The 25,721-nt window shown below is 38.1% G+C and overlaps 2 protein-coding genes across 2 annotated transcripts in view; one reads left to right on the plus strand and one right to left on the minus strand.

Moving 5' to 3' along the window:
• The window catches only part of PALMD (palmdelphin), a gene marked incomplete at its 5' end in the record, with an annotated part of 7,411 nt that extends 694 nt beyond the window's left edge, over positions 1–6,717 (plus strand). The window contains 4 exons of the mRNA XM_010164116.1: positions 355–388; positions 478–588; positions 1,305–2,405; positions 6,601–6,717. Coding sequence (XP_010162418.1) covers positions 355–388; positions 478–588; positions 1,305–2,405; positions 6,601–6,644 — 1,290 coding nt within the window. The remainder of the gene's footprint in view (positions 1–354; positions 389–477; positions 589–1,304; positions 2,406–6,600) is intronic.
• A 7,175-nt stretch (positions 6,718–13,892) lies between these two features.
• FRRS1 (ferric chelate reductase 1) lies at positions 13,893–24,835 on the minus strand. Its single transcript, XM_010164115.1, has 15 exons — positions 24,640–24,835; positions 24,278–24,414; positions 22,896–22,990; positions 22,086–22,236; positions 21,073–21,252; positions 20,070–20,168; positions 19,369–19,516; positions 18,738–18,854; positions 17,837–17,952; positions 17,464–17,550; positions 16,422–16,519; positions 16,165–16,223; positions 15,289–15,432; positions 14,088–14,149; positions 13,893–13,985 (listed from the first exon to the last, which is right to left on the minus strand). The coding sequence occupies exons 1-15, from the start codon at positions 24,833–24,835 to the stop codon at positions 13,893–13,895; spliced, it is 1,782 nt and encodes a 593-aa protein (XP_010162417.1).
• Positions 24,836–25,721: the final 886 nt, after the last annotated feature.

The following is a 25,721-nucleotide window of genomic DNA, read 5'->3' on the forward strand; positions in this document are numbered from 1 at the left end:
TTTCTCTCTAAAGGTATGCAGGGAGATAAGCACAACTGGAAAGCCAAAGTAGAGCCTTTGAAAGTCCTTGAAGCCAAGCAGCTTGGGCCACAGCATGAAGCTGTGTCACTGATTAACACTTCGTAATCTCCTGTCCTTCCCTCTGTGACTTGGAATCATATTGGCAAAAAAAGACCAGAAAAATTTCACTTCTCCCTAGCCATCCTCCAACTGGGCATGTCCCACCTTTAACCCATTCTCAGTATGAAGCCATTCACACAAAAAAGTTAAAACTATCAGGTAAAGCAAAGCACTGTCTAGTTAACATCTTGAAATTGACTAATCACATTTATTGTTAATGCTTCTGTTTCCTAGTCTGTGAAGACTGAAAAAGCAGGAGTTGAAAGAGGTATGTTTAGTCAAAAAAATATTTTTAAAAAGGTTCTTGTAGAAGTCAGTGAAAACATATTAAATGCTTTGTGGATTATCTTTATTCAGAGGCAGCAGACTACATATATGCCAGCATACCTGACCTTCCCAAGTATTTCAGGCCTTCTGCACTGAAAAGTAAAGCACATGCTGCCACTGATGATGAAGAAAAGAGAAAAGGTACTGCTTGTTAGTAATTCTAAAGGGTGTTAGTATGTGCAAAGAATCCCTATAAATTGAATCTAAACTTTAAGGGGACAATAAACATTACAGATATGGGACAATTCTCCTCTCATTTAAGCTGTATTATGTTATCAGTGAGGTCAACAAAACTGAGAGGTGGGACACTGGAGTAAGGTATGTGCCATTGAGAATGAGGCTCAAATGTTTTCCACATTGACACTTCTTTCCAGCACTTTGTTCCTCTACCTGCAATAACTTTAAGGATTTCCTCCTTTCATGTTATACATTTCACTTTTTCTGTCTGCATTTACACCTACTGGGCAGCCAGCAGTAGTCAGGTTATTTCCCAGCTACTATGAAGCCTCCTAACCCATCTGAATGCTCACAACTCATTGAGCTCTTTTAACTGACATTGCTCAGCAGAATCCCAGGAGCCAAGGCTAAATCTGGCTTTCTCAGTCAATCATATGATGGAAACAGCTTATTTTTCCTCACAGAATTAGATCCAAAGGAAAATATTTTTTCCACTTCAATTTTTGACAGGATGGAAGAGGGCATTCAAAGTAAGAATCCAATATATTGGTTATGTATGGGATAATTTAATGTATTTGATAATTGATTCTGACAGTCACTCTCTATCACTGTCAGAACTCTTCTATACTATTTCTTGCAGCTGCTGCGTTATCAGTTTAAGCACTTGTTTCTTTCAACAGCATTGTTTGCCATGGAAATTAAAGTTGAAAGAGACATGAAGACAGGAGAAAACACAGTATTATCAACAATACCTCTTCCCTCAAAGGAGTTTAAAGAAACAGGAATTAAAGTATATGATGATGGCAGGAAGTCAGTCTATGCAGTGTCCTCAAATGGCAGCACAACACAAAATGGGATGGATGAACTTGCTCCTGTTGAGGTGGAGGACCTGCTACGGCAGGCAACTGAAAAAAATTCCCAGTCTCCCACAGAGTATCACGAGCCTGTGTTTGCAAACAAATTTTGCAGGCCAGGTACTCCTCAGAAAGACAAGTTAGTCCCTGGATCAAAACTGGAAGACACTCACAGAAGAGAGGTGAATGGATTTAATAATCATCAGACAGAATTCTCCTCCAAAACAGAGCCCTTTGTGCAGCAACATAAAGAGAATGGGCTTGATCTTCCAAAGGTAACACAGCTAAAGTCTCCCTCTCCAATACTTTCCCAATCAGAGAATAAAGCACACACTAATCCTGAGAATAGGATGATACATAACGAAGAAAGAAAAGCTGCACATGATGAATTAAAAGCTTACCAGAATACAGTAGAAAGACAAAATGAAACAAAGTTTTTAAGTCCCTGCCATCCTAATGAAACATCCTCTGCACCTCAAGATGAGGAAGATGTTCAATACAGCATTGTCCAAGCTGTACCATGTTATGTGGATGATTCTGAACCAGTAACAATGATTTTCATGGGTTATCAGCGTGTTGATGATGATGATGATGCAGAAGTGGATCAAAAGTTGTCACGATATGATGGGGTTATCCGTGCAGAATTAGTTATCATTGATGATGATGATGAAGATGACAGCAAATCTGAGAAACCAGCATATCACCCCATAGGCCACTATAGTCAAGTTTATCAGCCACCAAGCAGGAAAACCACAGAAATACCACAGACAAATCCTGAGCACAATCTGGGTGTGAGCCTGAACAAAGTACCCCACAAAAACTCCATCTCTCTGAGAGAACAAGAAGAACGCTTAAGCTCACCAACACACCATGCTCATCTTCACAGCCAGGTATCTGGAGATGGTACAGAAGATCCCTCACTAACAGGTAACAGAAAAGGAAAATCATGCCACTGCTGTTCACTCATGTAGCAAACTGATATTATTCTTATCTGCTAGTAACTGTTTCACTTTACTATTTGGATTGTTTCACAGACTAACGTGCAATTACTAATAATTTCTTTGCTCTTGTTTGTTAACAAATGCCAATCTGCATTTTGGTACTGTTGAAATATTTTATCCTTAGCAATGCACTAGTTACCATATCAAAATTTAGAAAATAAACTATCTCAGAAAAGCCATTTCTGTAACCTTCAAAGATTAAAAGTGGTTCTCTTTCAAGTGCCAATTAAAAGTTCTGTTAATGCTACCTCAGTCAGCAGAATTAGTTTTTATTTCTACCAGGTAACTAACAGCATTGCTTCTTAACACTGTCTCCTCACTGGAATGTTTCTGTGCCTATCTGCATTCTAACTACTTCCTAGATAATTCAAATTGCTCCTTAATTCAGAAAGACTGTTTAATAACCAGTTTTCCTTTGCATTTTTCTGGAATCAGCATGCCAACCTTGCCTTGACAATGTTTATGCAAGTTTTAACTTTTTTTTGTTAACCTGAGTTAGATATTTTTATAGGCTCTGAAAGACAATGGAACAGTTTTCAACACTACATGTGGTTAGTTCATGTAGTCCACAGGGTTAATTTTTTAACAGTTTCTATATTCTATAATACCCAAGATGGTTCTTTCTTACAGTAAAGTTTTATAATAAAAGGTTGAAAGAACAATAGCAAGATCTTACAGAAACACAGAAAGCTCTTCTTTATGATTATGTTGCACTTTAACGCATACAATTAAACTGCATTTAAGTACATTTACAGAGCAGCAGATTTCAGACAGTAGTCACATTCCACTTCAAGGAAAGAACACTGTGCTTAAATTACAGGAAGATCAGGAGTTCTGATCCCACATTCTCTCCCTGTTCCTCTTCCAGGGGATATTCTGAATGATTTTGCAATTTGGCAACAAAAGTGTAAGCCTGAAGCTGCATTGGCAGCCCAGCATTTCTTTACAATACAGGTAAATCCAGGAGAGAGTGTGGCCATTGGAACACATTAGGAGTTTCAAGTACTTTTGCTTCAGTATGCAATGACTGGGAAGAGCTGTTCAATAAGTAGTGTTCTCAGTTTATAGGAGGGAGCCTCAAATATTCCAGCAGTGCTGCCCAGCCTTTCTGATCAATGAGGCCATCACACTTTTCTATCACTTGAGAGGATCTTTGCTTCTCTCACACACACCAATCCTGCCATCTCTACACTTCCCTGGGTCCTCCAGGACCAAAGGCTGCTGCCAGCAACTCTTATGGCAGCAACTGCAAGCAATAGTAGCAGGCAAGACAAACCACTCCAGCAAGTGCTCCAGCCCATTTTGTTTTGGGTACAGTCCCTTAATTGCCCCATCACATATGCATGGGCATATAAGGGAGAAGCTACACTCACCCACCCACCAGCTGGTTGCTACTGAAATAATTCATTTATCCTAGAGCAGGCTGCATAGGTGCTCCGGAACAGATGCTGCAAAAGAGGTTTCCAAGAAGTAACTATGAGCTGGCAGCATTCAGGTGGGCCATACACAGGCTGAGATGTTAGCTAAGCACCTCCATCTATAACAGTTTTTGTCCCCTGAAAGAAGTGTCTGAAATATCTTAATTTTTCCCTGCCACTCATAGGCACTCTCCGAAAAATCTGGGTTCTCGCTTTTTTGAGGTTAGTGGAAAACACACTGACTTTCAGGGAAGGGGGATAAGTGTAAATCTAGCAAAGACATGTGACAGTCTGTTCTGTTAATCTGTATTTGGTCTTGCCCATTTACTTACAAGTATTCTACAAAGGAGAAAATAGTCAAATAGGAAAAAAAATGGTCCCAATTAAATTAAAAGCAGTTTGGCAACTGCCTCAAAAATACACCAGAACAGTCAGCACTGCCTCCAATTGAGTGTCTTAAGTGCTCAGTAGAATTTGGAACTAAGCCATATTCCTCTTTACCCCTCCACCTATTTATTGCCACTCCCTGGGACATTTTCATCAGTGATAAAAGCCAGGAAGTGAGTCAATTTTTCCCAAGAAGTCCTGTAATCCTACTGTGACTTATATAAAGGAAAAAAAACAGGAAAGCCTCTTAAATCCAGAACAATGTATTACACAGAGCTGTTTCTTAGGGAAATAAACTGTTTTCAAAGCATCCACTGGTGCCCAGCCTAGCAGGTTCACCCTAAACACCACCAGTGAAAAAAGGAGAGTCAAAATTATTTTTAGTACCTCATCATTCATTATTAAAACAATAAACCATACATCAGAAAAAAATAATCCCCTCTGAAATGAAAGTTTTAGGAGGCAATTGCAGCATTTGAACATTAAACAGGGACTGAGGACTCCTTGAAAGAGAATGGAAAGCAAGGGAGCACAGGACAGACCAGGGAGACGGTCCCTTACGGAACTACCTTGCTTTGGGAAAGCAATGAACCTTCAGAGCAAGTTACTGAAAGAGTCAGCAATGGTCAAGGACAGCTAAGAAGCAGAGGAATTGTTCCATGTGCCAATATACATAGAGAAATATCACATTAAGTTAGAAGCTTTCAGTATGCCCTCAAACTGACAGAAGTGTAGGACATACCTCTTTCAATATGGGAACAATTTTCCCTTCCCTGTGACCTTGATGGGGGACCAATATCTCAAAGTATATGCCCTCAGAAAAACTATACTGAGAGAAGGATGACAGTGCTATAATTAGGACACCAGTGTTTTGCAATATTAGAGTTTTTTTTCTTTTTTAAATTTCAGTCAAATGAATTAGTGTGCAAATGTTTTGAAGATTCAATACTCATTACAGAGATTAAAAGTCCTTACGGGGGGGAACAAAGGCTAGACGTAGTGGAATGAATAAGGAAAGGAAAAACTGAAGCTGAATAGGCAATAAAACCTACTGACACTGTGGAACAGGCTCTCACAGGACATGCAGGTCCAAGGTTTTTGGCAGGTAGCTAGTCTAGATGAGCTAATTTTTTTCCTTATCACTGGAAGCTGGGCAACCTTCAAAAAACACAACGGAGACTTTGTTCCATTTGCGTTGAAGAAAGCAGTATACAACAAAACTTATTAACAGAGAAAGTTTCACATAATGCCATCTGTTTTTGTAATGCCTACAGCAAGACAGAAATGGACTACCAGCTGTAAGCAAAGCATCAGACTGATTGTTCTCTCAAACCAGAACTAAAATCCTTCAGAATTCCTTGAGCTGCAAACAGTATTTCAGGTCTTTAAGAGCTAAGCTTAACATCAGCGGCCCTACGGTATAAAGTTACACTCAGATGCTTCTGATTCGAAACAACTTCAGCATTCAAAACGTAATTTGAGTTGGACATTTGCTGACATGCGTAAACCAAGTAAACAGCTGCTTTGACCCTCTGTCTCTCAGTACAGACACATATGCAGGATGAAGGAATGAGACATGCTATTTTGGGTTACTCTTCAAACTAGCAGGTCAGAGAGCTGGAGATTATTCCCACTGCATTCTCAGATCAACTACGTGGTGGGGGGAGGCTCTTACATATCAAACAGCAGCATTATATTGCTGTTCTAAAAATAACCTTAACATTTAATCATCTGCCCTGCACCGTCACTTTCAAACTAACCCACATTATATCCAGTTACAGATGATAGCTATACTGATGCTTATAGAGATACTAAGTTACTCTGTCAGACTTAAATCAGGAATATGACTAACTGCCACTCTGACTCACTACACCAGGAAGAAAGTTTTCTGTGAAGATCAACACAAAAGAAAAAGGCTTTCAAAGAGTTACAGCTCCCACTGAGCAGTTTAGTTTAACAAAGGGTTTGCTTAATTATTCATGCATCCTTTTAATCTGTCAGCATCTAATCAAGGACAGTATCATCTGTTTGCAATGCCTTAGTAAAGGTAACAGAAACATAACAGTTAGAAAAAAGTTGTGCTAATTTTCAAATAGTGATAATGGAGTAATTTATTAATATACTCACTTTATTGCAAAATTACCAGAACTAATACCTTTTACTGGTTTCTTTCTAAAACACTAAAACAATGCTTATTCTGCTGGATTAACTACTGGAGGTATGTGTATTCTTCATTTTTCTAAATAAGGAGATTTAGAATCAGCAATAGAAAATTAGTCTTAAAATGCAATGGCTTTGTTTGTTTTCTTTTTTCAGCTCTGAGGATGAGAATGGCAAAGCTGGGGAAAAAGGTGATTTAACATCTGCAATGACATGGAAGGAAAGTTTACTACTCAAAGCAGAATAAAGCTAAGAAGAGTTTCTTCAACACACCCTTTTCAGATAATAACGCTTTTTTTGCTCCTCTGTTTTATGCATCTGGGTTATTTTCCTCTCTGCATAATGCAGTGGACTTCAACAGACTTAGATCTGACCAACTGCCACATACACACAAAATCGCATCCTGGATTTTGCTGAAAGTAGTGGAAATTTACCTAAGACCATAAATGCAGTGTATATCCAAGTACAAAGACATGTGCGTACCCGTTTCCACAATCAGGAATATGTTGTTGCTATATACACAGAGCAGATAAACACCTGTCTCCACGGAACTTTGTTTCACTTCAAAGTGTGCCAATCTACCTGATTTTGATTGAAAATGCCGTCCCAGCACTTTCCTGGCAAAAGCATTGCTTAATAAAAAACTAAACATGAGAGATAGGAGCAGAAAGAAATGTAAATATAAAAGTTGGTTTCCAAGCACACCACCTTGGCCAAAATTTAAAAAGCATTCCTTTTTAAGTGACAGCAAAACAAACAAACAAAAAAAGTAATGTCAGCTTTTAAATATTTAGCCATCTTCTAGAGCTCCACAGTCTACCCACCCTTCTATTTTATATATGACAGTATAGCCATCCTCAGACCCTGCTCCCTTCCCCAAGACATATACATGCTGCCCAGCCATAGCCTCACAGATCAGTCCTGTGCACAACGCTATGATCAGCCTGACCTCCCAAGCATGGTTACACATTCTGGCTTGCTACAGAAGGCCCTGATTTTAGGGGAAACTGGTTGCCAGACAGGCAGTGCCTGTCTATCACAAAAAAAAAAAAAAAAAAAAAAAAAAAAAAAAAAAAATAAAAAAATTAAAAATATTGCTTAGTATATAGGTTTCAGTAGGCTAGAGAAGCTAAAGTTATTGCAAGTCTCCCATCAGAAATACTGAGTTGCCAATGGCTTTCCCTGCAGCTGTAACAGGTCTGTTATAGGTACAGCCACTGCTGGGCACAGCTCTCCAGCAAGGTTCAAGGCTCCCACCAAGGAACAGTTTCATTCTTTCCACATGAGGTAGGAGCTAAGGGCCCTTAAAGCAGCTATAAGATACAGTTACACCTACAAAAAAAACCCCAAAACAAAACAACTACAAACCACATGCAAGTCAGATTTTTCCAGTACATAGTTCTTGGAGTTAAAGGCACCTCATAGCACTAGATCATTATATGCAAATCATACTATAGCTTTATTTTACTAGGTCTTAGCCTGGTTTGAATCACTAAACAGATGAAGCTCAGGTTGTGTTATTCTAGTATAGCTGACTCAAATTATGCACCAGCAAAAACAAACGTAACTGTTTTGCTGGTCTTCCTCGTTTCAAAGCAGGAAACTGAAGCTACTACCTCATACTGAGGTACAACAGTAGTAATCAGCTGACTTGTGACCTCTGAACATTTGGTGGCTCCCAGTCTGAAGTGGGTAATAATCTCAAATGTTAGGACTTGTCAGAGATGGTTACCTGAAGAGTAGAATAGTAGATAAGAACAAATAAATTTGACTGTGTTACACTTTCGCTGTCTATCCTGAGGTTTTTTGGTTGGTTGTTTTTTTTTCTTATGTTTCTTCTGTTATTTTTTGGTTCTGAGAGCAGAGGAAGCTACCCTCAACTTTTTTTTTTTAATTTTGACATCTTCTCAAAGGTTCTTAACAGGATACACCAAAAAGAATAGGAGAGTGATATGAAGCGATCATGAGCAATTTTTATAACTGTGGCAGATTGCTATAGACCCTCATCCCCTGCCTTCCCCAATAATCTGTGCTATTAAACTTATCTGGAAAAGGGGGCAAAAATGCTGCTGTCAACATATTATTATTATTCAAAGTACTTTAAAAGAAAGGAGACTGAATAGAGACTTCACAATAGTGAATGCATAGTAAATCTACAGGTAAAATTTAATCAGTAAAAATGCTGCTGTCAACATATTATTATTAAAGTACTTTAAAAGAAAGGAGACTGAAGAGAGACTTCACAACAGTGAATGCATAGTAAATCTACAGGTAAAATTCACTACCAATACATGAAAAGGAAAAGTAGTGTAAAAAAATAACCCTAACACAGCACAAGAAGTAGCTGTCAAGTTGGTGTTATCAAACTCTTGGCTAGGAAGCAGAACACCTTGACATTATTTTAGACAGTCTTCTGAAAATATCAATTCTATGCTCAGAAGCCATGAAAATGACAAAAGTTTTAGAACTCATTAGGGAAGGCATAGAAAACAAATGAAAACACAACTGTCACAGCACTACATATTTACAACTTGAGTAGAGTTTGGTCAGCAGACCTCTAAAGAGACAAATAGAGAAGCGCAAAATGCAGCAGCAGTCGTACAGGAGAAAAAGACAATAAGGCACAGACATGAGAGGCCTAGAGAACTATGATAAAGTCAGGAAGATTAAAAAAACATAATTAAACAATGGTATCAAGAAGCAGGTTTAAAACAAACAAGAAGCACTTTCTCAGAGTGAGCAATTAAATTAATTTTTTTTAATAATTCATTGAACAGTTCATAGATAAAATCCAATCACTACAAAAGTTCACAGTCCAGCTGCAGTTTCTCGTTCAGGACATCTTTGCACAGATTCTGGCAAGTAGCAAGGAGATCTTGATGGAAAGAGAATATCACCGCAGTCTTGTTACATCTCTTGCTCTAAGCACGCATTGCTACCATTTCTGGAGACAATACTGGGCTCAATAAATCTCTGTTTTGCCATGTGGCAATTCTGATGTTCCATGTATTAAAAACTATTCAGTTTGTGACAGGTGAATCTAAACTGTCCCACACTAATACACTAGCTATGTAGCAGCATGGATATCGGATGATTAATTTGGAGGAACATAGACACAAAACGGAGCACTCAATAATTGTGTGCTTCTGGGAAGCAGGGACATTCATCATCTGAGTGCTGCAGCATCAGAGCTTTCCCACATCCTGTATCAACAAGAACAGAATTACAAGAAAGCAAATATTCTTTTTGACATCAGAACATGTGAAATTTTGCCATGCAAAATTCCAATTTATTATTAAAGTCAAATTATTTCTAAGTCCAGCAAGACAAAAGTCTCTGAAACAAAGCCAAAGCTGGAGTCCTTCTTAGTGCAGTATCATTTGTCCAGGATGACTATCATAGATACCTGGTTCAGTGTGACACTGATGTTCAGCTTTTGTGGTTTGCAGTATGTAAAGGTACTTTTGCACAGCACGAGGAAGACCAGTAGAAGCTAGACAGTGGTTGCATTAGCTCCTGTATGAGCTAAAACAGATGGTACCAAGCGTGTTATGAAGCACTTGTCCTGTGCCAATTCTGCTGTGCCACTCCATCAGGTAAGTGAATGCAACAGCTCCCCCTTTCACACATATCCCTTAGAGAAGTTGGTATCAGACTGATGTGAACAAAGAATTTCTCAGAATTACTAGCAGATCATCCCTCTTAACCATCTTTCTATTCACTTCTACTGACGTTTCTTACAACAGCCTGCACTGAAAGTCTAAAAATCACTGAGATATTAACTTCTGCATTGAAATGCAGAAGACCACAGTTTTTCCTGACTTATTGCCATTCACCTTAAGTTGTTTGAAAAGGAATGTACCCACATAGAGCACAGTTTACACACATGACAAAAGAAAACAGGCAGTAACTCTTCGAACAAGAACTTAAGCATAGACATCAAGTAAAGACCCATTTCATAGTGTCTATCTGTACGAACTGGCTTGAATTTAAAGACTGAGTTTCTTAATAAAGCCTGAAAATTTTTCTGGTTAGTTTGTCCAAGAACACTTCTTATTTTGGACATCCTTCAACCTCTCACTGAGAGATTAAGGAAAGCAAGCAAAATAAAAATGCTGTTATTTGAACAAGAGCGCCACATGGTGTTACAAGCCGTGATGGAAAACAAAAGGCAGGCACTCTCGAGCCTCTCCAAAGGGAAAACATGGACATTATTATACTGAGTATGAAGTCTTCTCATCTTGTGAGTTTTGACAAAATAGAAAACAGTGTCGCATTCAGTGTGAGGAAGAGAAGCAAAGCACACCTTCTCTTAGTTAATTCTGCAGCCTTCATGCCAGCAACCAAAAATTATTTCCAGTTAAGCAAAGCAGCAGCGAATTCCACTGTATTTGGGCTATTTGCATCAATTAGTTTTCGTTCAAAGCATATGCAAGAAACATGATTTGCAGTTAAGTCAAGAGCAGATAACCAGTATTTGGAGGCTGTACCTAACAACTCAGTGAAAACAGTAAACTACTTGTTGTGAGATTGATCACAAGTTTCTACTTGACTGGGAGTGTTTGCTTGTTTAGAAGACCCCAAAAAGAAATATGCTAAAGTTGATTTGTCATCACAAGTTCAGTCTGAGTAAGAGAGAACACTGAAACCTTCTTGATCTCTTCTTGAGAAGAGGTTTTCTTGATTTCACTGGGATTCCTTTATGAAGCAATACAGTGGGAATTTTTCTTCTATACAATATTTTGTCTTTCAAGAAAAAAAAAAAAAAGACATATAGCAGCCACCATTGTCCCTAGAACTAAACAACTTGTCATCTATTTTCCTAATGATATTAAACACTCCTATAGACTTTTCCATCCCACTCTCCCCCACAAGAGTACATACCAGAAATTTTGGAAGTCACTAGAACACAATGACACACTGCTTCCTCTTACTGGTCAGACAGAAGGGGGCAGGGATGGTGGGCATGATCAAACATTGCACAAAATTAACAAGTCTTTCCATAAAATAAGTTAAAATACTGCACATGAGACCTCACATAAGAAACTATGCAATATTGCTAGCACTGAGAATGAACACGTTATCCAAAGAGCAACTGAATTTTGCCAACTTTAAAGCTGTATTAGATGTGGAACAAGGATTTTTTTCTTTTGGAGGAAAAAAAACTCTGCATTATAGAGCAAAACTATTTTAACATTCCATTTCAATAAGAGTTTCTCCAGGAAGCATTTAGATAGCTTTAATTTATAAAACAACATCTACAAAGAAAACAGACCATCCACTTTACTTCTAAGCAAGACTATTCTTATCTAGATTCTATTTGATAGTGTTTTCACCTTACTAAGAGACAAAAACTTTAAGATATTTACATCCATGTTTTAAAAACCCTGTGTTCACTGTCACATGCAAATGAAACAACACACAGTACAGTTATTGTATCACAGAAAGTGACTTTAATTTAAAACGCCATCAAGTGTGCCTAGGTTGAGAGATTTTCTTCTAAAAACTCATGGTATATGAACAAGTCCCCCAAAACTTCAGCACTAGATGGGCCTGTGATTCCCAGGCTTTTGAGATCAGAGGTCTCAAAAACCCATAAATGTACAAAATTAGCCATATACTTCTTGCCCTTAGGCCTGGCTTTTACCATATTTCTTCATAGTTCCTCTTTCCCAATCTGCACGACTTTTCCAGCCTCCAGGAGGAAGGGGCATGATTCAACTTACACCCACTTGCAGTTCACTTCTGCTGCTGACAAAGGGATTAATCTCAGCTCTATAAATGCCCTTACGGTTAAACCAGTTACTTGAATGGTCAAAAAGATAATCATTGACTACAAACATAAATTTGTAGCTTCCCAAATATGACTTGTTCCTGCAACAGGCTGCACTGTGGATTTGGGTAGACGGAGGAAGAGGCAGAAATAGACAGCCTTAGTAAATTGAGAGAACCACAAATACATTTACAAGTATTTTTGAGTTGGTCATTAGGTAGTAGAGAGATGTTGCTGTAGTAGTCTATACCAAGCCAGGCCTCACTATGTACTGTTCTGTCCAATAATCACAACACTTTTATTCCCTGCTTAGTAGCCCTAGGCTGAAGATATATTTTGAAGTCTTACAACCAAAAATCGATACTTTCCAGTATTAAAAAAAAAAAAGCGTGGAAACAAACTGTCCAGAGCTGCAAAAAACAAATGCAAAGCACTTTACTGCATGGCATATTAAGGGTTCATTTCCAAGATGCCATTTCAGGAGTGTCCTTCCATACTTAGGCAAACCATGAACCAAAAAAGTTAAACGATATGGTCTCTTTACATTTCCTGTGCCTAGTTCATATATTTAGATAAATCTTTTATTGACTAAAAAGAGAAATGGCCTCCCATATTCTTATAAAAACAGTTCTGTCTCTTAGATATGCCAGCTCAAAGGACTCTCACTTCACATCAATACAAGCTGCTTTTCCTGAAGTCAAACCAACTCCTAATCTACATTTTGCTCAATAGCACAAATACAACTACAACATTCCTGAGCAAATATTTTCACTTCCATTTAAGCATCAAGTGGCATAAATCCACCTTACTCACACAGAAAAGTAATTCAGAAGCCACAAGCAACCAAAGATAGCAAAACACAGAAACCCATGCACACAGACAGGTTCTTCCTGTCTGAGTTTTGGATAAGTACTACTGGATTTAATACACTTACATGGCAAACACGTTTTCTCTTTATGGTTTAGAAGCACTGAGGGAGATGTGATGGAACAGTACTGTAAGTGAGGCAAATGGTGGTTTTACTAAAGGATTGAGATTCCCAAACTCACATGCTTGTGTAAATTTACTGCTCTTAGAGCAGAGAGAATGTTTTTTGCATTTAACTGCAAAGACAGACAATAGCATTTAAACTCATGCACCAACCTGCATTTGTGACAGTTTTTCATTGTTGGCGGTTTTTGGGGAGGATTTTTTGTTTGTTTTTTTAATGCACAGAACTGTAATGAGCAGGAAATTGTCAGATCACATACCATTAGAACACAGTAAAGTGAACAGATATGATAAATGGTGGATCAGTCTTTCCAGTTTTCCCAATAATATTCACAAAAGGTTTAGGGAACTGACTATCAAAACAACATTTTCAGTACATCTCATTCTTCTTAACCTATAAGCTTCAACTGAGTTAAGAACTGCACTTGAAAAATAGAGATTTCATTCCTTACTCAGGCAAAGACTCCTATTAAAAGTCCCATCAGAAGACAGCTCTTGCAGGACTGCAGCATCCTTCTATAGATTTGAATTCCAGTTCTCCCTAACACCAAGCGTGACACACGTGTACTAATATTCTTCAATTACATCTTCAGAGAGGTGTTGAGGGAAAAGTTGTAATGGAAAACATTCCTTGCAGGTTTTTCAACTGCACAATATTTCATCACAAAATTCTCAATTATTTATTTCATATTTGACTGATGGCTGACAGGAAGGCAGTGAGGAATACTATATTTCCACAGACATAGATGATTAATACAATCTGTTTAAACAGACGACCCTGCAAGAGAACAGGAAGAAAAGCCACAGTGTTAGTCTTTTTATGGGTTTAAAAAAATAATCATTCCATCTCATAGTAGTTATTTACAAAATTGTGACTTACCTCTGCTTCTGCAGAGGTGAGTGACTGTAGTATCTGTACTCTGTCATCCTCTATCACTTCAACTGTTGGTGGGAGGAAAAAAGATATTAAGTCTGCTCTTAAGAAGGGCTTTTTTCATTTTTATACTGCAGAAGTCTTGATCCTGTGACTAACCAAGTCTTACACAGCATCAAATTTGAAAAGCACTTGGAAGTCTCATTTGACATTTCATGACCTGGACTATACAGGTTGTGCTTACAGCACAAGTGAAAAATTATTCTGTAGCTGATCTGCAAAAAGTAACTTCTGGACATTAAAGTGGAAAAAAAAATTTGCTTTTTTTGCTACAGTGAATCATCAAAACTGGGTTTTCAGCTGAAAAAAACATTTGCCTTTCCTTTATTTCTACATAACTAGATTTCATTAAGAAGTATTTTCCATTAGCCAACATAAGAACATTCATTGTTCAAACATTTCAGGTTCATTTCTCTATTTCTAGGAAGTAATTACTGAAGTTAAATTTAAATTCACATCTTTTATAATCACTTCTCCACATGTCAACTTACATAGCTTCTTAACTACTCATGCTGCTTCAACTCAGCAGAAGAGTCATCTCTGCCTTAGATACAGGTTGTTTACCTGTGCACAGTCATCTTCTCCCAGTAACACCAGACAGTGAAGCTAATAATTTCCAATGAAGTTACTACCAGTCTCTTCACTAGACATACTGGAGTCAGAATTTCACCTTCATTCCCCTGTTCACTCAAAATTGCAAGTGTTTGCGCTCAAGTTTCTGCTGATTTTGCTCATGCAATAACAGCCAAGCATACCAGCAATTTGACAAAATAAAAGGCCGACTAAATCTGCGTGAATTAACCTGGACTTTACCTACCCACCTGGGATCAAAATAATTTCAAACAGTGATAGCTTCTTGGAAAACACACATTTCAGTCTGCCCCTTTGAAATACAGTTTGAGAAATAACAGGCTAATATTTAAAACAGCACAAAAACAATTTTTCTAGAACACTTTGGTCTTGAGAACTGGTTTACTCTCATGTTAGTTTGTACAGAAGATAAGACACAGTTACTCAAGAGTTATTCCCTTTCAGCTTCCAAGTCAGAGGCCAAAGAACATCTCCTGAAATTGAATCCACACTTACATTTTTTTTTGCACAATCCTCAGCAAGCAAGGTAACAACAGAAGTTTTGTTGTGTTTGTACCTTTACGTACGAGACAGTAGCTGTGTATTTCCAGAAGAACATCAATACCGACATGCCAAGCTACAAAACCAATCATTGTATAGGTGTCCCATGGGTCTGGTAGGTCAAGTGCTGGCAGATCCATTCCCAAGAACATAGTCACCACTAGTCAGTAAAAACAAGATAAAAAGACACTAGAGTGCTGTGTCAGGGTAATTTAAAAAATGTTCTCAACACCTTAGGCAAAACATTTCCCATCAGCTGCCTACAACTGCTGAGGGGATGTGGTTAAACGAGTCCGTAGAGCTAAAAGTTTGGTTTTGGTTTTGTTTTTTTCCCCCCCTCATAGTGTAAGGGGGCAGGCAGAGATAAAAGGAGGCCAAGATAGTTATCATCCTGCTCAGTGCCCTATCACATCCCAGTCATACAAACACTAGCATAAGTGACACTACCAACAAGAACACAGTCACCACTCACCACAACATTTGTGCTTAGCTGCCGGTGGAAACTTGGCACTATTAATACAATTAAGCCCAGCTTCTAGTTCCGAGTTTCCACTCTCCCATTAAATAACATCGAACTATGTTACTGTAAAGGACACTATGCTCAAGTCTTCCAAGATAAAAACAAATTACTCAAGATAAGAACAGGTCCTCACTACTGAGATCTTTCAGGTTTGTCTGTAATATGTTCAGTTTTACATAGTCATTTTTTCTCCCTAAAGCTTTACCTCATGGCCATTTAAAACTCACACAAGAGAGAGCCAGCAAGAAAAAGAATCTTCAGAGATGCCTGGACTGGATGTCCACGGAAGTTTTAGACGAGCAACAGCCCAGACAATGGACCAAGTTCCTTCTAATCACTTAAAAGGGAGTTACAACTATTATTCCTACTCACCAGCTAGTATTCTTGCTGTTGTACCAGTACCCCAGTGAAACCAGTTAAACAATTGCCTCCTACAAAACAATGGAAAGCATTTTATTGATTGGGGGTGATAGGTTGGGGGTGAAGGGATTTAAAAAAATAATTTAAAAAAATAATCAAAGAACATTGTTACCTACTTTAAAGATATCTTATCAATGTAAAAAGAATTTTTAAAGAAAAAGGTATATTTAATTCCTGTGGCTATAACTTAATGAGTTAGTTGTGAGTACCTTGGCGCATGACGAGATGGTCTGAAACCTGCCATAAGGGGTTGAACGATTGTCAGAGCCATCACGGTACAGCCGAGATAAGGATGAAAACCTGCTTGCTAAACACAGGACATTTTTCTTTAATATCATATCTATATAAAATATAGAAAAATACAAAAAAGTTGATAATTTTATTTACGCTTGTATTAGTAAGTTACAATGGTGGGACAGCACTGTGTTCAGACTGGCAGAGGCAACAGGACACAGTAAGCTACCCTGCAGCTGGATGCCAATGGTTCTCCTTAGCAGTATGAGACACTGGTAAGTCTGCCCATGGTTTGTCTCACCTTTTTGTTGTATTGAGAAATTCTACCAGCTGAAGAGCAGAGAGCAACCTTACTGTAGATGCTATGCTCCAAGCTCTTCATCCTCAATTCTGTGTCTTCAGGAGAGGCCTATTCATAACTCCTCCCAGAACTGGCCTCCCCTCTCACCCTACTGCTTTTTATCTTAACCCTTAAAGATTTTATTCAATTTCCCTAGCTCATAACTTTAATTCAGATACTCTTTAGACTTTCCAATTTCTGATAGTACCTTGCACCAAATATTATACAGGTGACAGCAACAAGTATACTATCTCTAGCTAATATTCCCAACTAAGCTTAATCACTTGATACAGTTACTCAAGTCCAAGTTCACAACAACACTTACTAACTTGGTAAACCTGCTGGGAATAAATCAGCCATCCCATCTTCACTCCCCTCCCAAATTCAAATCCTCCAAGGAAACAGAAAGAAGACTGATTTAGTACATAAACTGTGAGCAAGGACTTTATGTAGGAGAAAGAGAAAGGAAGTAAAGTACTTAAGTTATTCAATTGTAGTTAAAGGAAGCAACATTCCTCTGCTGTGTGCTAGGAATTTAAATCAGCTCACTTAAGGACAGCCTCAACAGCTATTTCCTCTCCAATAGTTGTAACATGTTAGTCATCAGTGGATGTCCTCATTCATTTGGTCCAACCTTTACATTTGAGTTAACGAACAAAGCTAAAAAACATACATACTTGGCTCCAACTTCCTCGGTATATAAAAGGCAATACAGAAGAAATGCTTGTAAGCATGACTGTGGTCAACATAAGAATACGATGCACCTAGAAAAGTTAAGTTTGCTTTTAGAAACTCTACAGCTTGCTTAATGCACCATTAAAATACATTTAACAGATCTACAGTTAAAAGATATTAGTGTCCTCTTTACACTTTGATTTTACTAGTAAAGTAAGTGATCTTGTGACTCATAATTGTTCCATTTTATAATATTAAAGAAAGATAGAAATCACACCAAGTTTAATCTCCTATATCTTGGATCAAGTAGGTTTATCATTCTGCTTACAATAAAGCTAGAAAATACAGCTGGAGATATGGAGAGAGTTTGCCCACCTGAAACCACATCTCCTTTCCAAACAGGAATGAATGAGACCAGACAGGTTTGAAGAATCGTGCAACAATAACACCAATACTAACTGTGGTAATCCAAGCAACAAACATCAGCGCTCCTGAGAATTGGAAAAAGAAAACCCACAACAAAACAAAACAAAAAAACCACACCAAGGTTAACATGAGTAATTTATTCTCATACAAATACAGCTTCACAGACTAGTTTACTCCGTACACAAGTGGTCAGAGTTTACCAGTGATAATTTTTTAATTATATGGTTCAGACTACAACTTTATAGCATTTCTTTTGCTAGAGGGCAGAAACATCCATATAGGAGATAATCAATACTATGCTCACACAGCACAACAGAGCAGCTCTAGCTACTGCACATTTCATATGCACCAGTACAGTCAGTACATACTGGCCAGAGGTGCTGTTCTGTCACCAGTTTAGATGCCAGAGGATGAAAGGTGACATTTTTTTATTTGACAAAGAATGAGTGATAGTTCATTAAAGTCCAGTACTGTGAGAGAAAAAATTCTCATTAACTTCAGTGGCTCTGCACTGTCAGTTAAGGTACTTCAAATAGAATTAAACCAATAAAGCAACTAGAAAAGACTAAACCAGAGGCAAAGAGGTAAAAAGAAACAAGTCCTAATTATAAATTTAGGAAAAGAGGCAAATGCAGGTTCATTTTCCTGGGCAAAAAGAATCTTAAAACACTGTTCTTGAAATTAAAAATTACTAATTTTACTGTATTCAGTCTCAGATCTTGCTACTGACATACAACATGAGTGCCAGAAAGACAAGAGAAAATACCTACTCTGCAGTAATGAGGAAAATTTAACTCTCCAGTCTGAGCAAGTCTAGAACTAGGAGACAAAACTAGAAGTTGCAGCTTACCATGAGCCTTGATAAGTTGTGGGGATCGGGAACCTCCAATATCCTGAGGAAGGCCTGTGACATTGTATATTCCATTGGTGATCAGAGGCTGACGACGATGTTTGTATATTAGTCCACCTAAGTAGTTACATAAAGTGGTTTACTTATGGCTGATGAAAGCCACTGCACTTGTAAGCATGCCTGCTCCTTATTTATGAATGCAAGGCCTGTCGTGACCACTGAGCATAATCATACAAACTAAGTTTTGACACAAAATATTATAAGAATTTAAGATATCATCTAAGCTGTCTTGCATACTTAACGTACAAGAACCAACTCACCCCTCTACAGGTTTCTTCACTACACGCCCAAGACGTGAAGAATAATTCCCTTTGATGCTAGTTTCCATTTCAAAAATATGTATCCAGCTCTCAAGAAGCTAGTAGTTTCTAGCATCAATTCTAGCATCATATGGGCATGCAATATGCATATGCATAAGTTTATAAATTCCAAAAGCAAACCCATGACTGGACTGTGTCTCAAACTTGAAAACCTTAGTTCAGATAGTAATTCTCAGCTAAGCCATATCTTACATAAGGGTTACCAACTCATCTAGAGCTGTTCAAAGAAAAGCAAGCATATGTAAGTTTACCTTCACTAGCTTCCCCATCTGCCAGAAAGATGTAGTAACTGGCATCCAGGTTAAATCTGCCCTTATAAGCAGGAAGACGAATACTCCTTCTGAAAGAACATTGAAGAACACCATCCACAAGCCTCCACGACACATCTTCAAGGGCATTCTGTAAAACAAGAGATATTTAATACCCAGTCTTTTCAGACTGGCAGAGTAATTGGCTTAAAAGTAACCCTGCAAAAGACAAGAGCATCACTGATGTACAAAGAATGTCAATGACTGGGGAGGTGGGGTGGTAGTGATAGAAGTGTCTTGCACACCCAATTAGAAGGTGTGTCAGTAAGTCAACACAGCAACATAAGGATTGGATTTACCACCATCGATGTTTCCAGCTCATAACAATCTCCCCTTCCCTTCCAACCTTTAACCCAAAACATATCAATGGCAACTGCAGCCCTAGCAAAGGCATAGAGCAATAATGAGCTCAAAGTTCCTCCGAGTAAGCTCCCACCACAGGACTTATTTTTAAAAATTAAATTTAGACTTCCAAAGGTAAAGTTTACTAGGAAGTAAGAGTCCCACCAATCTTGCCTTAAAGAATTAAGGATCCACCTTACTATTTACAGCTGCTGTGCAAAATAAAAGCACAAAGAAGCAGCATACCATTCATTACTTCAAACCTACATCTGTGGAAGTGTCTTAGTTGTTTTCAAATGTACCTCTGAATTCAAAACAGGAGGACTTCGTCCCTTCAGATAGGCAGTGCTTACATGAACATGGTGGTCCTCATTAATGCACAGATATGCATCATCACCACCCTGGAGAGTTTAAAAGAAAAAGGTTTATAGCCCCACAAAAAACACTACTAGCAGTCTCCAAAAGGTCTTTGATTTATTATATGCAACACGATCTGAGACAGATTTCTCCAGCTGCCAAGCCATTACTTCCCAGCTTTCAAACACTTCACTATTACAGAGGAACCATATTAAGTCAAACAGATGACACGTAGTAAGGCACATTATTATTTACATTCCCCCTTGCTCCCAGGGTAACAACCATATTATCAGAAGTCTCTTTAACTATTTAGAATTTACTAAATTAACCAGACAAGACAAAGATGTATGTTGATGTTATTTAAAAATCCTCCAGTAAAAAGCTGTTTTTCCTCAAAGCTGTAAAGACAAAGTATTGTTAAGAACCAAGTGTTCTTGCACTAGGGACATGAATATAAAGAACACCTCCTTTGTCCAACAGCTAGTTTATGGATTATGCATGTCAATAGCATCATCCCTTCACTTTAACACCAATTTGAAAAAAGGATCTCTAAATACTTTAAGATTGAAAGGAGTCACTCCTGAACAAACAATGATGAAATGCAAATAGTTTTCAAAAAGCATAGCATCTGACAGGTGATGGTTTATGACTAGGTAACAAAGGAAGACTGATCTAACCAGGAATTCCAGTCAGTTACTGTGCAATCAGACAGGTTGGATTCTGCTAAGACAGATATACACAGGGAAACGCTACTGCAAATAGTCAGTCCTGAGCTAAAACTGAATACCTACCTACAGGAGGCAACCTGTGCTTCAGCACCATGGGAGAGAAGTTACTTTGTGCGACATCTAGCAGTATTTCAGTTTCCATATGCATGTTTTGCTAGAGTGTCATTCAAACTTGACTAAGATAACAAAAACAACTAAAGAAGTAGAATAGGACACTCACCATCCACTGGTCATGGGACAATGCAAATGCTAAATATCCTTCACTTGGACCACTCATTTCAATAAATACTGAACTCTTCTCTTGTTGGAAGGATAGAAAAAAACAGGAAGCACTTTCAGGATCACAGTTTGAAGGGTTCCTAATGCAGAACTTCATACTTCCACAACCTGATGTATTAAACTAGACAATTAAGCAAACAAAGAAGTCATAAGTAATGAAGAGTTTCCCTCTTCTTCACCCCTTTCTACCCCGTTCTAGAAGAAAGCATACAAGGAATAGCAAAGAAATGCCATCTATGTCTACATACCAATCTCTTAACCCATCCCTATAATTACCGGACTAGTAGGTAAAAATGATGGAGAGTTCCAAGTTGTACTTTTACTCAAGTTGAATTTTAACTTTAATGACATTATAATAGAATAAATTTGAAAAAAATAAGTTAAACCTTTAAAGAAATTTCCTTTGGTTTATTTTTTAGAGAGATAATATCAGCTGTATGATGAGGGAGAAAAGAATGGAAAACCAGGGGGTTTTGTTTCCTTTTTAAAGGAGGAAGTCCACTGATACGCAATGAGAAAATAGATGGAGTAAAAGTCACACTTATTCTGGATCAAATACTGATGCTTGCTCCATCTATTCAAGAACCAGTAATGGAAGTCAGCAAGATGAATTCACAGAAGGAAGTTTGAGTCTGCTGTTACTAATTAGGACATTATTAGTCAAGACCAGAACAAGTCTTTTCCCATCTCTCTTCCCAGGTATGTGTAATATTTTCTGACCATTAAGTTCTAATTGTTCTTGCAATCTTCTGACCCATGCGTGCTGTTATTTAACTCACACACATTCAGGCAACACAAGAGGGTAGCTGTCTACGTTCTTAGTCTCTGATATCTAAGTTACTCACCCATCATCTCTCCCTTTCTGTCAATAGGCTGTATCAGTGCGATTTCACCAAATTCCACACAAGCATTAAAGACGCCATTATTTAGGTATTTAGGTTTATAATTACTTACTGGCTTTGATAAGTAGGAAACTGAGTGTGAAGTTGATATAGCCCTTGATGTTGTATGCAAGGGTGGTGTTGGGGATGCTGCATTAGGTTGAGAAACAATGGGACCAGGAATCTTCACCCAGAAAGTTTTGTATTTCTTCACAACTGTGGCTCTTGAAAAAAAAAACAACAAAACAAAACCAAAAAAACAACCACACACCACACAGTCATTAGTGTAGATATCAACAGCTGGCTGTTACTTAAAAAAAAAAAAAAAAGGAAAGCTTCTGTAGTTTCAACAACTTATTTGTAAAACCCCTATCTTTATGCAGAACTCTACCATTTTAGAGATTAAGTAGGAAAAGATCTGAAATCCTAGTGGAAAAATAACTCTAAAATATACTGCTGCATGCTTTACTGGACATGAGAAACATTCATGCCTGTGGCACAGATTACAACCTCAGAGAACAGTTGCATAGCTTTTATCCACTAGGTCCCCAAAAGCTAACAGTATAACAGAAGGGTATATATACCATTTTGTTAGGTACAAGCCCAAAAAAAGATTCTTAATACTGTGTATTCCAGGCATGAGAAGTGAGCAGTTAACTAGAAATACTAAAGAAACCAGTCTCTGAATCCCTTTCTACTGTCTCCACAAAAAATCAAAATAATAATCTCCGATCAGACTCTGCAGCAAGCAAGAGGTGTCAACTTTTCAGGCCATTAGTCCCAGGATACTCTCCAATTGTTGACCAATATTTGACACAGACAGTGGTACAGGTTTACGTTTTTTGCATTTTAATAAAGTAGAACTAACACTAGATTTACTTACAGAAACTGTACACGTTTTGGTGCATCTGCAGGAGCAATCCAATAAACCTTTATGTGTTTCTTTTTTGCTTTACTTGTGTGACTGACAGCTGAATTCTAAAAACACACACATACCAAGAGTTACAGTGGATAAGGCACTAAGGAGATTTCAGCTAACACAGTCATCACAGGCTACAGCTAAATCCTAAACAGACACCACACTGTCACACTGCACAGACCCAGTGCAACGGGCTTTTCCCCAGTCAGTCAAGACCAACTCAGTGAAGTCTGCCACTGAAATTTACCCATACTAACAAACTTTAAGGCTCAAATGAACAACTAGAGGTCTTTCAATCCAGAAGACTCCAGTGATGAGGTAGAGATCCCTGCAGTGTTTATGCAGAAATGGTGTGATAACAATCCTTTTTTTTTTTTTTTTTTTTACAGTAACACAGCACACCATTTTTTGATAGTAAGAGCATGAAGGGACAGTGCAATGTCTGTACAGAGAGAACAGTACTAGTGTTCCAGAATACAAAAACCAAAAGTAGTCTTGGGGTCAGACAGTTATTTGCACAAGACAAACAGATCAGACGCAGCACTGAACTAAGTCCTCAGAGCACAGAGGACTTAGTTAACTAGACATCCCCATGGCTTTACAGCACTGATGAAGGCATTAATTGGATGCCATTTGGGTGTTAGGTGGTAGAAGTGAAGAGGAAAAAAAAAATAACAAAAACAAAAACCAAACATTTAGGCAGAATGAGAACTTCATCCACACTAGCTCAGAGGACACTGTACGTGCTCATAAAGTTCAAGTGGGTTGCTGAAACACTATTCAGAGTTGACATCTCTTGCACATGAAGCAGAATCTATTTCCCTAAAACAGATATTGAAGATTGTGATCTAACCTGTTACTAAGAAGGATCCATTAACAGCAACTGACAGAGCAACACTAAAGATAATAGCCTATTCTAGTGTTTAACACAATAATTGCCCTAAACTTTTCTTGCTGTAAGACACTTGCTCTGTCCTTAACAAGCATGGAAAAGGATTAATAACTCTCTTCAAAGCAAACAGAGCATGCCCTCCTCTTTTTAATATTAAGTACCGTAACCAGGAATACACTTCATTCATTGTGCACAAATAAAAATTACGTTATGAATGCTGCATCTTCCTGCAGCAGTCAATAGCCTTCTATCAGCAGGACAGTTTAAATGGCTTGTAAGAATGGTCTGACAGAGTTGCAGTGAGCCATGCCTCTATACTGCAACTTCGATCAATTTCCTGAGAGACATACTGAGCTCAAATAAGATTACACAGTTTAGCTCTGTCCTATTACAGACACGGTCTGGTACCAACACCTCAGTGCCTGATGTCCCGTTTTAAGACACTAGACTATACCTTCGTATGGCCACATGTCAGAAGCTGAGAAAGTCTCCGGTCACCTAACATGAACGAACCAACTGCAGGGCTATCCAGGTGTTCTGCATCTCGGGCTTGTATGAAAAACCCTTCAAAATCTGGTCCAGACAGATGAACTGAAGTAAGGAGAAAAATAACAGGAAGTTGAAATATTCTCCAGAGGAAGAATGAAAAATTTCAACAATGACCACTAGAAGCTGATTTTAAAAGTTTTAAAGGACTGCTAAATGGATCACCTGAACAAGATTCAACTGCTTAGATAGATCTAGTATAGCTAACCGAGTAAAGACATGCTGCAAGACAAAGAAAGAGTAAATTAAACTCTTTAACTGACACAATACCTTCTATGTTGTCTCTTGGTTTAAATTCAGTTGCATTTACTGTAATGGTGTGCTCAGGTAACAGTTGTGGAGAGCTCCCATGACAGGGTATCATGCTAGTGCAGGCTTCTCTTATTTTTCCACTTGGATAGCCATCCACAGACGCACAGAAGAAAATAAACATCCAAACAGGAAAGGCAAGGCCAGGCAGCTCCATCTATATAAAGAATTATAGGTAATTAAAGACAATAAACATTTACATTATAGGTCACCTCTCATCTTTAGAGGACTCAGTTGAATACTACAATTTTTAAAAATGTTTAAAACAAAATCACACATGAGAAGACACCATTCCCAGTTGCAGAAGATAAAAGTAGTGTGTGCTTCTGATAAGGGTCAGACTTTGCAAGAATTTTCACAGGTATGTTTCAGGCCATCAAGAGTACAGATAGCAGATGGATCCCTCCATCCACTAGGTAGATTATTTCTCTGGGTGCATTTTGGCAGTTTTTAAATTTCTTTTGCTTACACCTCTCCCATTATTCTCTCTCTCAAAAAACCCCAAAACAATCCAGCTTAAACATCTGCACAGGACAGATGGATCTTAAAACATGTTTCATTGATGTATAAAGGTCCACAGTACTGAGGAACTACACAGCTAGCATTAAGCCCAGTCTTTTATTAATCATAGCTCCAAATTGTGCATCATTACAGACTGCCTTTTGTTTCCACAACTCGTGTCTATTTCTTTACATATGACAAATAATTCCCAGGTAACAAGTTCTTCTTTCTGCAGGGAAAGAAAAGTTGCCAAATGTCAGAAATAAGTGTTTATACATGCAAAAGAGTGGGAAGTTGGTATAAACATTTAGACAAAAAAATATGTACATTTGGTGCAGATAAGCATGATGCTTTTCTGTTGAACTCTTCTTTTTGGATACTGGACCTCCAGACAATTAGTCAAACAATATAATTGCTTGTCATACTCTCATTAAGGGAACAGTATGTGTGAAAAACATGTGGGGTAGTATGACCAAAGAGCCTAAAACAGCTATATGAACCCCTAATCACAGGATTCATAGAATGGTTTGGGTTGGAAGGGA

This window comes from Antrostomus carolinensis, unplaced genomic scaffold (genome assembly GCF_000700745.2).
Source record: "Antrostomus carolinensis isolate BGI_N321 unplaced genomic scaffold, ASM70074v2 scaffold23323, whole genome shotgun sequence".
NCBI lineage: Eukaryota > Metazoa > Chordata > Aves > Caprimulgiformes > Caprimulgidae > Antrostomus > Antrostomus carolinensis.

Excerpts from the sequence above, each read along its gene's own strand:
- FRRS1 (XM_010164115.1), bottom strand. The coding sequence starts at position 24,835 with ATGGAGCTGCCTGGCCTTGCCTTTCCTGTTTGGATGTTTATTTTCTTC. Across the intron at positions 20,169-21,072 it reads TGTCCCATGACCAGTGGATG|GGTGGTGATGATGCATATCT; the intron begins GTGAGTGTCCTA and ends TAAACTCTCCAG. Across the intron at positions 16,520-17,463 it reads ACCGAGGAAGTTGGAGCCAA|CAAGCAGGTTTTCATCCTTA; the intron begins GTATGTATGTTT and ends TCCTGTGTTTAG.